At 49.5% G+C, this 14434-nt stretch overlaps 1 protein-coding gene across 1 annotated transcript in view; it reads right to left on the minus strand.

The window, feature by feature from the left end:
• Positions 1–809: 809 nt before the first annotated feature.
• The window catches only part of LOC123018652 (dehydrogenase/reductase SDR family member 4-like), a 13903-nt gene continuing 278 nt past the window's right edge, over positions 810–14434 (minus strand). The window contains exons 2-9 of the mRNA XM_044420936.1: positions 14070–14263; positions 12633–12810; positions 11056–11157; positions 9000–9070; positions 6706–6757; positions 5784–5918; positions 2910–2965; positions 810–1497 (exon numbers count right to left, since the gene is read on the minus strand). Coding sequence (XP_044276871.1) covers positions 1383–1497; positions 2910–2965; positions 5784–5918; positions 6706–6757; positions 9000–9070; positions 11056–11157; positions 12633–12810; positions 14070–14206 — 846 coding nt within the window. The 5' untranslated portion in view covers positions 14207–14263 and the 3' untranslated portion in view covers positions 810–1382. The remainder of the gene's footprint in view (positions 1498–2909; positions 2966–5783; positions 5919–6705; positions 6758–8999; positions 9071–11055; positions 11158–12632; positions 12811–14069; positions 14264–14434) is intronic.

Genomic DNA, 14434 nt, shown 5'->3' on the forward strand with positions numbered 1-14434 from the left:
AGGTGGGAATAGTATGAAACCGAGCTGGGGTGGTGGGGAGCAGCCGATGCCTGTGGAGATCCAGGAAAAGGCAAGACCAAAAATGTCAGCTGAAAGATGAAATGCAGAGAGAAAGAAAACAGAATAATCGGGATGGGAGCAGACAGCGGACCTCAGGTGGCTGCACTTCTGAGCGTGGATCAGCAGGGAAATAGCACAGAACGAGCGACTCCGAGGCAAGAGATCGGGGTGTGTGGGTGGGGGAAAGCCCTCATCCAAACCGTAGGGGGAAAAGGGTACGCTGTGGACATCCCCCCTCCCCCAGAGGGAGGTATGGTTAATTCTTACACTATTTCTGATGGTTTTCCCCCCAAAAAATTATCCCTCGTGTGGAAGCCATCGTTAAAAAGATAGAAATGTGAAATCCTTCCCCACCCCAGAATGGAGAAAAAAATTATCGGAAGGAAAGCGAAAAATCAACCACACTGAAGTGGAAAGCAACAATGGGGGAGAGGCGAGGAAAGACCCAGACTGGATGATGCATGCAGAGCCCCCGAAGGATCCTTCGGGGATGGTGGGGCAGAGTGGAAGGGGATGGCGGGGGCGGGCGCGTGGGAAGGGGGTACCGTGCTATTAAAAAGGGGAGTCCCTGCGTTCAGAAGCTGTCCCCCACCCCTCAGTACGGATGGCTGTGAGCGCTGGTATTGCAGCGTCAGCCGTTGGGGGCAGGGGGAGGGGATGGACTTAAATCAGGCTCTACCCAGACCGAACCCCTTTTATCGGGAGACCGGGGTCCCTCCCCAGCACACACAGAGACACCCACAAAAGGATCCAGTTGGAAACACAGCTTTATTTGAGCCGAAACAGCAAGGCACTGAGAAATGACATGGAACCACAATTATCGGTGCTGCAGACCCTCCAGCCGCCCCCCTCCCATGTCCACACCTGTTTTTCTGTGCAAATTTTCCCCAAATCCATGACCTCACCTGCAATCGCTTCCTTCTCTCTCCAGTTAATGCTCTATGCCCCAAAATCACCCACGGTTAAGTATCCAGCTAAGCATTTGCCTCAGCCCCCCAAGTGCACAGAGCCCCCATCAGCATCAGGAGTGTGTCATCCATGGTGTACAAGGGGCCCTAAAATTCAGCCCATGTTGCAATGTGCTTCCCTCGGTCCTTTCCCTTTATATTTTCTCGGAGCAACATCTCAATCTTGCGCCATCACCTCTTCCCCAAGGAGCCATCCATCCACCCAACCCCACAATGCACCAGATGTCTGTTTGCCTTGAGGACACCCCCCTGCACTAGCGTCCCCATTCTGCATCCTTGGGGCAGGGGAGGGCATTGTGCGATCATCCGTATGTCCATCTGTGTAGACAGGTGGAAAGGTAGGCCGGCCCTCCGTCAGAGGCGCGAAAGGGCACCTCCAGCTACCACCATGGTCTCCCCAGTGATGTAGTTGGCATCTGGGGAACACAGGAAGGAAACCATGCCAGAACAGTCAGATGGGTCTCCGATCCTGAAGGGAAAAAAGGGGGGGAGGCAGAGTCAAGGGAAGAATTCCAGGGACTCCTTGGCTATGTCTGCATAGAACATGCAACACCCAAGAATCCTGGCTTACTGTGAACATGCAACACCCAGGAATCCTGGCTTACTGCTGGTGTACTCTGCTCATTCACGCCCACTTGGCTTCTCCAGAGAGTGCAAAGCACTAATTATATCAGAGTTTGCTAAGCATAATGCTCAAACCTCAGATCCTGGCTAGAAGAATTGTAAGCCAGGATTTAATCTTGGTATATGAATCATGGCTTGTTTGGGAGGAACAAACCAGGATTCTGAGTTCAGATGGCATGTTTGTTTTATTCATCACTTCTAGGAAAGCAGGAACCACCAGACTGTAAGCATCACGTCGTTTGTGGCAAGCCAGGATTCCCCAGAAACCTGGGTTACCAATCCATGCTAATGCGGGCTACAGAAGGCGCAGACGAGAGAAAAGAAGAAAAATGAAAAACGTAGAGGCAGGAGAGACCCCAAGGAGGGATCAGGAAAGCCAGAGATGAGGCAAAGAATTGGAGGAGCCATGACAGGATGGGAAAAGCTGAAGGTGAAAAGGTGACCTGGAACGGCAAAGAGCAGCAGCGTTGCGGCCCTCTCTCAGTGAGATAAGCAGGTCTGTGGACGACTAAGCCCAAATCTTGGTCTGAAGAATGCGTTGTCCAGCCCAGGAGGACGTAAAAATTGTTGCCTTGTTTGAGAGGAGTGCAGCTTAGATTGTGCCGTAACACAAGCCTTGCCTCCTTCTGCTAGAACAGGGATGCTGAACAACCAGCCCGAGGGCCGGATTCCATTTTGGAAATCTCTTGGGGGCTGCGGATGGTTGAGGCTGAAGAGCAAACAGGGCAGAGATACCGCCGCATTTTAAAGCTCATACTGCCAGTAGCTCAGCCTTGGGAGAAGCATGTCAACCTTTCAGAACGAGGGAAAAGCTACGCAAAAGCCAGAAAACAACCAAACGACTGAGCAAGAGCGCTTTGGCTCTGAGGCGGTATGGACATGCAAGTAAAATAATAATAAAAAATAATGAATAAAGACGGAGTGTGACCAAAGGAAGGGAAGTGAATTCATCTGAGGAACATCTGATTGGTGGGGCAGGAGCCCAGGCGGTGGGGACGTGGCCCCTGGAGCGGAGCTTGCACACCCCTGGGCTCGAACAAGGCAGACGGACGCCCATGGAGGTGGCAGCTGGGATGGGGAACCATGTGGGGCAAGCTCAGTGGCAGTCCTGGGCAAGAGGTTCTTGGGAAGCACACTCCAAATATGGCAGCCGATTCAAATGCACTGCTCTGTCTTCCTGTGGTTGGTCTGGGGCCCACAGCCCTCTAGCTGCTGGCCACTGGTTTACTGGGAGGGTTGGCCGCATGGAAAGTTTACCTCTGTATCTTCATGGCCTCCATCAGCTTGTCGCCCATGGCTTTGTCCTGCCACAGCTGGGGGGAAAAAAAGCCATCAGTCCACCTGTTTTATTCATTTGGATCTATTCGAGCTCCACACTGCTGTATTTCTGTTTCTAGCAAACCCCTCACAGAATTAATAACCAGCAAAGCAACGAACAACAAGCAATAATGCACATACTTGGTACCTGTGGGAAAGCTTTCTGCCAATTCTGGATTGTTCCCAGTGGAATTCCTCTATCCACCCTTCTGTATTTTCAACATCTTAATTCGGTTTCATAATGGGGAGGGGGAGGGAAGTTCCCCCCTACAAATATCCTGGAAAACGATGCATCTTATCATTGAAGAAGCTAAGTTTGCTTTTCTGGATCCCTCTTTCTATCCTCAGGTTTATCTGTTGTCTTGTACTAAATCTGTTGACTTGGTCTTTCCCACAGAGATCAGAGTTTCCACCCTGGTCGTTTCTTGAATCTTCTTGTCTGGATACTCAATTCGTGATCCCGCCAGAAAGTGCCAACTTGAAATTCAGAGGGTGGCAACATGGGGGAAGCCTGCCTTGGCAATGCCCCCGCTTCTCTCCATGGTGGCCCATCAAATACCAAACCTGTTGTCTTTTAAGTGCCAGGTTAAAACAGCCCTTTCTGCCAAGGCCTTTAAAAATTTGTTTGGCTACTCAGTGGCTTAAGAGGATTATCCACCCAGGTGTTAGTTCTTCCTTTTAACAGAGTCATTCTTTGCTGTTCGTGTGATGTATTTTTAAACCCTTTATGATTTTTAATTTCATTTTATTGCCTTGTTTTTAGAGATGGTTACACACTGCCCAGAAGGACTTCAGCTATGAGGCAGTATATGAATGAAATTAGTGACTATATATTGCAAAACCAGATGTACAAATTGGCAAGAAACTGTTTCTGAACCCGAGTTGGACAGAAAAGTTCATTTTTACCTTGGATTCATCAGTGAGGGCTGGGGTTACACTCAAGTCATTGTGGAATTTGTGCTGCAATATTTGTTAGATTCTTGGATTGGCCCCGCCGTACGCAGAGCTTTATAATCTTCTCCACTTCTAGTGATTAAAGCTCATTGGGAATGATCAGTGATATTAAATCATGATCCATGTTTAAAAATATTCATTATCAGTGAATAAAAATGAAACATGGGGTCTTAAGCAAGATTAGACCGATTCTGTCTAATCAATAGCTTACTGCTTTAATGTGTGACTTTGAAGATTCAGCAGATCGTGGGTTACATCTAAGTCAAGAAAAACTCTTTGTTGTTATGTCTAACAGATATTAACGCATTATCTTTAAGAAGGGCCTGTCATACTGCAAATACATCAGTAGCCTCTTTTTGGGAGGAGATTATAATAGGGATAAACTTTGTATCGCAACATTCTTTAGTTTGCATTTGTGGACATGTGCTTTAAAGTTATTTACCTGTTTTTGGGACGTTAATGCAGGGTCCACATAAATGGATTTTCAGTGCCCTTTTGGCAGCTAAAAGTCTTAATCATGCAACACTGGAGGGATTAAAGCTCACAACCTACAATGCTGTGGAATGAAGTCCTCGTTGCAAAGCCATATGAAGAAGGTGGCTTCTTCTGGACACCACCAGCAAATGGATACATAACATGGGAATTTGCTTTGTCTTTGCTAAAGCATACATGTAATTGATATATTCTAATCTATGCCATTTTTCTTTCTTTCATCCTTCTCTCTTGTTATGATTTTGCTGTTTTGTTTTGTTGGAATTCACAATAAATAATTTAAAAAGTCTTCAGGTTGGGCTCACACCGAGGGGAACACTCCAAAGGCAGAAGTGAAGCAACTCAACCAGAGAGGTCTACCCACATTCTCCTGCCCCACCACCAATCATTCGATGGCTCCCAGCTTCGGTGTTCACTCCCCGCAACAATTCCAAACTGTTGAAATGGCTCTCCTAGAAGTTAGTGACCGGCCCTAGGAGCTTCACTTGAAAATATGCCGCTATTCTTGGTATTTTGAGCAGCACCACTGGAATCTGGCCCCTCTGAAATGGAATTCGGTCCTTGGGCTGTAGGTGGTTGAGCAGTTGTGCCTTACGGATCCACGTCGCTTGAAAGTGGAAAAGAGCGCTTTGGGTGAGCTCAGTTTCGTTCATGGTTTGTAAGACCGTCGGGATCCTCGATTCGCATGCTGCACCCGGGCCCTGCACTGTGTGAGAGGCTGTATTAGACCGCTTCCAAAGTCCCTGCCCAATTAACTCCGCCATATTGTGTCAAGTGGGTTGAACCAAGACCCACCGACGGCAACAGGTTACACACGTCACAGTCTGTTTCCCACTGAAGTCAATGGATTGAAGTGCTTCTAAGGTAGTCAAGATCCAAACCAGAAATTTTAGCTGCAACCTTTTAACTGCTATGCATCTCAGTTGACTTATCATTTTATTGTCCTTCTGATATGTCATAAATGGATGCTGGGAGTTTTCTATTAAAACTGCAGTGCCCCAGCAAACTATTTTAAATAAAACAGTTCATTTAAAGAAAAGCTTCTTAAAAGCAAAGTGACCCAGTACGAAATCCGTCAGCCTGGCAGAGAAAACAGTCCCCATAGAAGCAGGGAGGGAAAATGGAAAGGAAGAGATGGGGCAGGGAGGTCGCAAGAAGGCGACAGAGAGAGCGAGGAGGAAGTGGGTCTCATTGGTTAGAGGAGGGATTTCCGCAGGATGGACATCATACAGAGAAGACGTCGGCCAGCGGGCCAGAGGGGTGTGCCCCAGAGAAAGAACCTCCCCCCATCAGTCCCCAAGGTGGGGGGGCAGGATGAAATAGGACGAGACACCACTCCACGTCTCCCTCCTGCCCTGCAGTACTCACCGCGGAGCTGAACTTGGTGCGGATCAGGCCCGGTGCCAGACTGTTGATCCGGATGTTGCTGGGGGCGAGTTCGGGGGCCAGGGTGCGGGTGAGGCCCAGGAGGGCCGTCTTGCTGACGTTGTAGGGGCCCAATCCCTAGCGGGGGGAGGAAACAGAGCGGCTTAGGTCGGCCTTCTCCAACCTGCTGCAGTCCAGATAGGTAGGACTGCAATTCCCATCATTCCCAGTCAGCAGAGCTTGGGGAAAACATCTTGGCATCCTCAGAAGAAACTTGGATAGCAGAGATGGGCAACCATTTACTCACTCACTTACTTACTTATATACATACATAAGGTAAAGGTTTCCCCTTGACATTAAAGTCCAGTCATGCCTGACTCTTGGGGCGGTGCTCATCTCCGTTTCCTAGCCGAGGGAGCCAGCGTTTGTCCACAGACAGTCTCCGTGGTCACGTGGCCGGCATGACTAGACACCAAATACACAGAACTCTGTTTCCTGCCCACTGAAGTGGTCCCTTTTTATCCACTTGCATTTGCATGCTTTCGAACTGCAAGGTTGGCAGGAGCTGGGACTGAGCAACGGGAGCTCACCCCGTTGTGCAGATTCGAACCGGCGACCTTTCGATCAACCATCCCAGCAGCACAGCGGTTTAAACCACTGCGCCACCTGCAGTCCCTATACATACATACATGCCTGTATAGGCTGCCTATAATTGCTGAGGTGGCTTTTTCTCCCTATTCAAATCCGGCGGGACCAATGGAGGTTGTTGGGCAGAGAAAAAAACCTCCATCCAACTGTTTCCAAACCAGGCATTATTCTATGCACCCACTGCCTCTGCCGGCCCCCTTTCTGAGGTTCCCTACAGGACCCACGAAGGAGGTTTTGGTCCCGAAAGGGGAGATAAAAGAGAGAAAGGTCGACTCACCGGAAATGGCAAATATGCAGCAACAGACGAGACGATCACTATGGAGCCGCCCCTGAAAGAAAGTGGAGAAAAAATAAAAGTAGGACAGGCAGAAAGCTGCTCTTGTTTCTCCTCTCTTTCTCTCCTCTTTGCACTTCTGTTCTGCAGTAGCTGGTGGACCGAGGGATGCCTAGACAAATCTGAAACAGACGCCAAGAAAATGAACTCAGATTTCTAAAACACGTAGATTCTGCAATTGAGCAGCTTTTCCAAAGTTGCAGAGATTCTGCAGACTTGTGGACTTTTTGTAAAAATTTCTATAATTTTCTGCCCATTTAGTCATAGAAAAACAGTGCCATTTTAAAGGAGCAATCAAAAGTATTCATTTGCCCATAGGCTAAAGTGAAAACACAAGTTTTTCAATGGATTTTTGCATTTTTGGGCATGCATTTGCTCAAAAGTTGATTCCATCAGAGGGGAGGAGGAAATGAGAAGCGCTGGAGATCTGCAGAACCCAGGCAGCGAAAAACGAAGCTGATGCTGCAACCTTTTTCCACCCGCTAGGTCAGGGGTCGGCAACCTGCGACTCCGGAGCCACAATTGGCTCGAGTCCCTCTGCTGCAGCTCCGTCGCTCAAAACACGCGCCGGCACAAGCACCGATCTGTGACAGGTGCCAATTACTGAGCTTTTCACGATTTATGGAGCTTTTTCCCCCGGTAGGCCAACCATGGATAAATCGAAGAAAAGTTTCTGAAGAAAACTGAACGTATGTAGGCAGATTCATTTGCTTTCACTGCTGACGAACTTATGGGGTTTGCTGTTTAATGCACGCAGCCCTTTCGCACTGGCTTTGACCCTGCAGGAAGCTGTTCTCCTATTCAAAATATATGAAAGGAGTTTATAATGTAAGATTAAAAATTACAGTTTTTAGTGACAACAAGAGCTGAAGCTAAATCATAATGAAGATATAGATCCACTTCCTTGTTTTAAGAAGATTCTTATAAAAATTCCAGCAACATTATTACATTGGGAGAGGGATGTTTGTTCAATATTTCACCAGACTATTATTTGGTATTTGTTGTATTGCAGAAACTCTACTTACTGAATGAAAGTATCAGTTAGTCCTTTTTAAATTCAGGTTGGCAGCTGACTGCACCCTCCAGTACATGTGATAAAAGGATGACGGCACACAGAAGCAGAGGGCATTTTTGGTTTGCTGCAGGTGGATAATTTAAGTTCGGCTTTGTATTTCATAAATACAAGGAGGACTCAAATAGACACTGACTATTTTATTTGAAAGTAACCTTCAACCCAGCGTCCTTTTTTCGGCATTCAAAATGTTTTTGTTCCATGCAGAAATAAAAAATTGTTTTCTCCGTATAAGTTCATTGATTTCATAAATGCAACACACTCTAGTTTTTTTAAACATAGCATAAAGGGAAAAAACGATATATGCAATGTTATCTTCATTCTAGATGTCAAAAGGGTTTTGCAGCTCCCGGTGTTTTCTTTTCTGTGGGAAACAGGTCCAAACAGCTCTTTGAGTGTTAAAGGTTGCCAACCTTCTGGCTTAGATGGAACTCTGGCTCTGAGCATTCCTATACCTGACAGGAATGGTAAGAGTTGCACCACAAACCTTCACGATGGGGTGAGGTTGGGAAGGGCTCCTCTGGCTTGGTCACAAGGCCCAAAGAGCAAGTTTGGGCCCATCATCAAGTTCCACTGTAAGCTACCTCACAGGGCTGTTGTGAACCAGCTCAATCAACACAGGACAATATAAATGTAGACGTGACGTTCAGCCTCAGAAGATGGGAGCACGGACATTGTTCTTTAAGCTCGTAGGATGACAGAAAACAGGCTTAGACCAGGTGGCCAGCCATGAGGACTAGGAACTTGGTCCCACCTCTGCAGGGAGGAAGTGGCCACTGAAGGCTTCTCAAGATAGCTCTGCAGACCTGGAAGTCAGGCTGTGGGGTCGGCCTCATTTAAAAAGGTTACCTTCTACGCAATTCATGGTATTCTGTAATAACTGGGATCTTTTTCATGCTTTTGCTGGGGTATGAGGGCAGAGATACAGCAAAAGCCACAGAGGAGGAGGCTATCAGGATGAGGACTAGAAACTTGAGGTGGACACACCAGCTGATATGGGGTTTAGGTGAGGATCAAAAGCTCAGTTCTGTGAGAGAAAGAAAGGAGTCAGGAACTGGGGGAAAGGGGCTTGAAAGGAGAACCAGAGAGGGGGGAAGAACTTGGCTGGGACTAGAATAAGGATTTTAGCGCCACAGACAAAGGCCCATTACTCCTCACCACTCACCCCCTCTTCTCCATGTGAGGTACGACCAGCTTGATGAGCAGGGCCGTGGCCTTGACGTTGATATCCAGGATCTGGAACAAGGAGAGGAAAGCACCTTCAGGGTGAGCAAGAGGAGGCAGACCCTTGGTTGGTCGGCAAAATGTGGCCTCGGGGAAGGGGTGGACGAGCAGCACCCCCACCCTACTCATCGCCCAATTTCGGTATCGTGGGCACCGCAGCAGCACCCCCAGCCCTGCCCAGCTCCACAACTTGATGGACAAATAGAAGGCCTGGCGTGGTGAAGCTGCCATGCTTGGCAAGAACAAGGTTCTCTTTCCCACAAGCCTTTGCGCCGTGCGAACTGGGCCCTTCACCCATTGGCTGGGCCCACCGAGTGGTACATCCCCAGGGGGCTTCCCAAGATACAGCTGGCATTTCCCTCACCCCCCGAGGAAGAATCTAGCATGGTCCACAGGAGCACCATCTCCAGCAGAGGCCAGTAGGAACTCCAGAAACGGGACAAGCGCATTCCCCTACCCATGCTCCCCAGCAACTGTGGTACAGACCCATGTGGCATTTGGTACTGGAGGTAGCCACCAGGAGGCACTGCCCCCAATCGCCAGCCCGCTCCAAGAAATTGCCTCACCCCCTTTTAAAGCCATCCAAGTTGGTGCTTGTGGGAGCAAAATCCACGATTCGGCCATCGCCTGCATGAAGACGTCCCTTTTCTACCGTGTTATCCATGATTCGGCTTCATGTATGAATATTATGGGAGAGGGAACAAGCCTCCTTCTCACAGCATGGAGAAAGTAGCTAAATCTGTAAACCTCAATAATATCCCCTCGCTTATGATATTTTCCCACAGAAAAAAAGCATTCTAAGTTTTCCTCATTGGGAAGTGTCCCGCTTCTTTGATAATTTATCTAAACCTTTCCCAGCTCTACAAGATCCCGTTTTAGGCACGGTGACCAGAACTGTACACAGCACCCCAGACCTCGTCACTCCTTCGGTTTGTATACAGGGATGAGAAGACTGGCATTTCTTTTCCATTCCTGTCCTAATATTTTAACTGTTAACTGCTGTTTTTATTTATTGGGTTTTTATAATTTCGCCGAGATGTATCCGAATTTTTAAAGTTTACTTAACATTTGTTTATTTGCCTTGTAAGCCGCCCTGAGGAGTGTTGCAAAGGGGGCGGCATAAAAATGCTTTAAAAAAATAAATAATGACCCGACTAGAAATTTGGGCCCTTTTCACAGCAGCCACAAACAAAATGGGCAGATCCAAGACCCAAATCCCTTTTCTGCTCAGCAGACGGCTCATCTCTCATCCCCACCTGCGTCAAGTTAGGATTATTCCGAACTAACTTGCCAGAGGCTACCTCCTCCCTTCCAAAAATTCAACTCCTCGTTTTCCTTCCTTGGCATTGCACAATTTTTAACTGGCCCGATAATGTAATTTTGGTTTGCTCGGCTGGTGTGTCCTGTTCTTCTCCAGGTACTCAGGTGCTTCCCTTCCATCTAACTGCTTTGAGAGGCACAAGGTCTTCCATATATGCCCAGTCGCCCCCTGAGATAGGCGGGAGAGGCCCTTCTCCGGGAGCCCTCCGTGAGAGAAATTAGGAGGGTGGTTACTCGGAGGAGGGCTTTCTCAGCGGTGGCGCCTAAGTTATGGAACGCGCTCCCCAGAGAGGTCCGCCTGGCGCCGTCGTTATTTGTTTTTCGGCGCCAGGCAAAGACCTTTTTATTTAAGCAACATTTTAAATGTTAATACTACTGAATTTTATCTGGCCAGGGCGGCTTATTTTATATTGTGTGCATATTGTATTTTAAATTATTATTACTATTTTATATGAATATTTTAATTTATGTGGTTTTATTTATTGTTGTAAGCCGCCCCGAGGCTTTGGCAAATGGAGCGGCATAAAAATGTTTTAATAAATAAATAAATAATAAAAGGCAGGATGGGTTCCCCAGTCACGGTAACTCGGCAACTCTACCTTCACGAAGTCATCCAGTTCTGATCACACACACAGCCTCTTTTTAAAGTGTGTATCCCGCCCCCCCCAGCTGCTCACTTTGTCCCAGACATCTTCCGTGGCATCTAGCGTGCTGCCAAAGTAGGGGTTCACAGCGGCATTGGATACCAAGATATCGATTCCTCCGTGGCGCTCCAGGGCCTACAGCGAAAGAGGACAGAAGAAAAAATAAACATCGGAAGAATTCTTTTCTGCTTGAAAAGCTGGCTCCGCTTGATGTTTTGGTTCCGCAGGATAGAAGATTTTCCAGCTGCTGCACTTCAACTCTGGTCTGGGAACAATCACAGGCAGGAGATGAACAACGGGTTTGGAAAAATCCCTCTGGATCTGGACTTGCATAGCAGAGAGACTTGCTTGGTCTCCTGCCTGCAATTTTGAAACCCAAGTTGGGTTTTGCAGAGGGCAGTAAGCCAGGGGTGAAATGCTCCTAAATTGAGGAGTGATGCTCGCATTTCCCGGTCCTGGGAACCAGAGGCCCGCTTTCTGGTCCTCTCTGTGGCCTGCCGCCTGCTCCACCATGTTGCGAAGGCAGCGCCAGAGTTCTATTATTATTATTATTGTTATTATTATTATTATTATTATTATTATTATTATTATTAAAACATTTCTATGTTCTAGAATTCAGGACCTGCCCTGCTTCTGTTCCAAGCAAAATTCCCCCCCCAAACATGTCCCTCGTCCCTGAACAGGGGCAAACAAGATCCAAACGGGACCTGCGTTCCCAAAGAGGCTGTCCATCCCTGGAAGCAGGGAGTGACGTCCTCTGAAACTGGAACCAAGGAGGATTCTGGGATCGTTGGCCACGAGCAAGTTCACTTGTGAGGGATGGCAGAAGACGCCCCCCCCTCCCCCCGTGATCACCCCAAGTCTTTTGCAAATTCCTCTTTCCATGAATTGCATGAAGTTCTCCTGTTTACCTTCCCCAAGTCTCAGGATCGGGCCTCTTCCATGAAGACTGCAAAGGGCTACCCGGAACCCCTGCCTGTCTCAGAGGATTCTGGGAAGTTTCCTGGAATGCCGACTGTGCATCCATATTGGGGTGCTGAACCTCTCGCAGCCCGAGGACTGAGCCCCACTTCTGAGGGCTGCATCTGCAGTGGGAAGAGCCAAAGGCAAAGGGGCAGGGCCAAACTACCTGCCTGTTGAAGCGGCTGCTCTCACAGCCCAGGTGTTTTGAGCTACAAACCCACCAAGCATTTGGTGGCTGGGGGGGGGGGGGGGGGGGGGGAAGGATGTGTAGCCATCTGGGTAACTCCCAAAGAGCTGTTTCACGCTGCTGAGCTTTCCCATCACCTTTCCCTTCTCAAGGCTGGACGTCTACTAAACACCCCCAGAACCGTAAGACAGGCAGTTCAAACCCACTAGTCAAAGTCCTCGCTCTGGCGCTCCTTAAGTGGACCAAAAAAACTATTTTATCTTCCATGATTGCAACTGAGATCCAGGGAGGCAAATGGTCAGAAAGGTTAGAACCAGGGACTCTGAGCCCAACCTACCTCACAGGGTTGTTGTGAAAGGAGAAAATGGAGGGGAGGAAGACCCAGTATGCCACCCTGGGTCCCTTGCAAGAAAAAAGCTGAGGTAGAAATGCAAAGAACCCAAAGGACACGGTCTCTCACCACATCAATGAGGCGCTGCCTGTCCTCAGCCTTCCCCACGTGGCAGACCAGCCCCGACACAGTGAGATTCTCCGCTTGGAGCTGGGCCACGGCGCGGTCCACGTTGGCTTGCTTTCGGCTGCTGATGACCACATGGGCTCCGTCCTGGGCCAGGCGCTTGGCGATGGCGAAGCCAATTCTAGCGAGAAGCAAGGAGAGGATTGTGCAAACGTGTGAGCAGACGGGGAGTCTCCTAGCCTGAGCCCTCCGAGCGAAATCCCATTTCAGGGCCGCTCTTGGCAGCCACGCTTCAGCGATAGGCGGGGCTGAAGGCAAAGGGGGTGGAGCCACAGACCCCCAAATGTCGGGACGTTTTAAACTTAAAGCTCTTTCTGACAGCCACTCAGTTTTAGAAGAGACACTCCCAACCTTTAGAATGGGAAACAAAATGGCGCCAAGACTGGGAAACCCACCAAGCAATCCGTGGCTGCGAGAAGTAGGCGGAGCCATGGGGTGTAGGCGGGGTCACAAAAGTGGGTGGAGCCAGCTGGGATGAAAACTGCTTAAATGGGCTTATTGCTCAACCAGCTTGCTGTGTTTTGGTCTCTCGGTCCGGCCTGCATTCAAATTTGCCACACCCGTGAAGGAGAGGAGGCTGTTGCAGGATCCAGCACGAATCCTTTTCGCTCAGGGCAGAGGTGAGGGGGCTGAGATGTGAGATAATTGCGAAATTGCGGAAGAAGTTGCACAGGGAACTGAAGCTGAGAAGATGCAAGAGCTTTATCCCAGCTGTTAGAAAAATTTCCCTTGTTCTGCCCATCAGGTGTTGTTTTCGAGAGCTGATGTCGCAGGCCTGCAGCACAATCCTATCCTTGTTTACTCAGGAGTAAGTCCTACTCTATCCCACAGGGCTTATGGCCAATGGAGGGTGCTATCCGAGGCCTCACAAATGCTGGGATTTGCATTCTGCTTAAGCCATTTCGGGTTGTCTAAGACGAAAGGCTTGTGACCGTCGGAAGTGCATGATAAAAACATTAAGCACGCTTATCCTTGAACATGCAAGGGATAAAATACACAAAGACTACGTTAAGGCATTTAATCGGATACTTCGGAGGGCTTTTGCCATCTGAATTCTCAGTTGCAACTCGCCAGGGCTCCAACAGAGGAACAAAAGGCCAACTCTGGAGCCAAGAAGCAAAGATCAGATTGAGGCGCTTCTTAAAATTTATCCCAAGGGCATGGCAGGAGGTGGGAATCGCCCCCAAACCTGCTTTTCCCACAATGCCGTCGCTCAGCTTCCGTATCCTGTGGCAGCTGCAGGAATGGCAAGAGTGCCCCTGGGAAAGTACAGAGCGCTCTTCCCCCACTGGCAGCCCGACCCCTAATTATCTTGGAGAGGCACTGGCTAAGCTGGCCACCCTGGCTGAGCCCGGCGAACGGGAGGGGACGGGGGCTCACCCCTCGGTGGAGGCCGTCACCAGGGCCACCTTGTTGGCCAGCGTCCCCCGCGCCTCGGCCCCGGAGCCGCTCATGCTGACGAGGCGGGTCGCTGCCTGCCTGGAGCTCGCGAAGCGGCCGGCCAGCGCTCGCCACATCCCGGCAGGCCCACTCCTGGCGCCTCCGCCGAACTTCGGCCGCGGTGTCCGGGGGCCCTGCAAGGCACAGATCAAGCAGTGGCGCTTGGCGCGTCGCTCGCCCCGCGCCCCCCGCTGCCCCTGCTCCGGAGGCCGTGCCCCCCAGGACTTTGCACCGCGAGAATGCCTGGCCTGGCATGGCATGGCATGGCGCTTGTCCCAACCCCACTCGCCTGCCTCTGCCCCCCC

Source organism: Varanus komodoensis, unplaced genomic scaffold (assembly GCF_004798865.1).
Source record: "Varanus komodoensis strain SLA01 unplaced genomic scaffold, ASM479886v1 scaffold112, whole genome shotgun sequence".
NCBI lineage: Eukaryota > Metazoa > Chordata > Lepidosauria > Squamata > Varanidae > Varanus > Varanus komodoensis.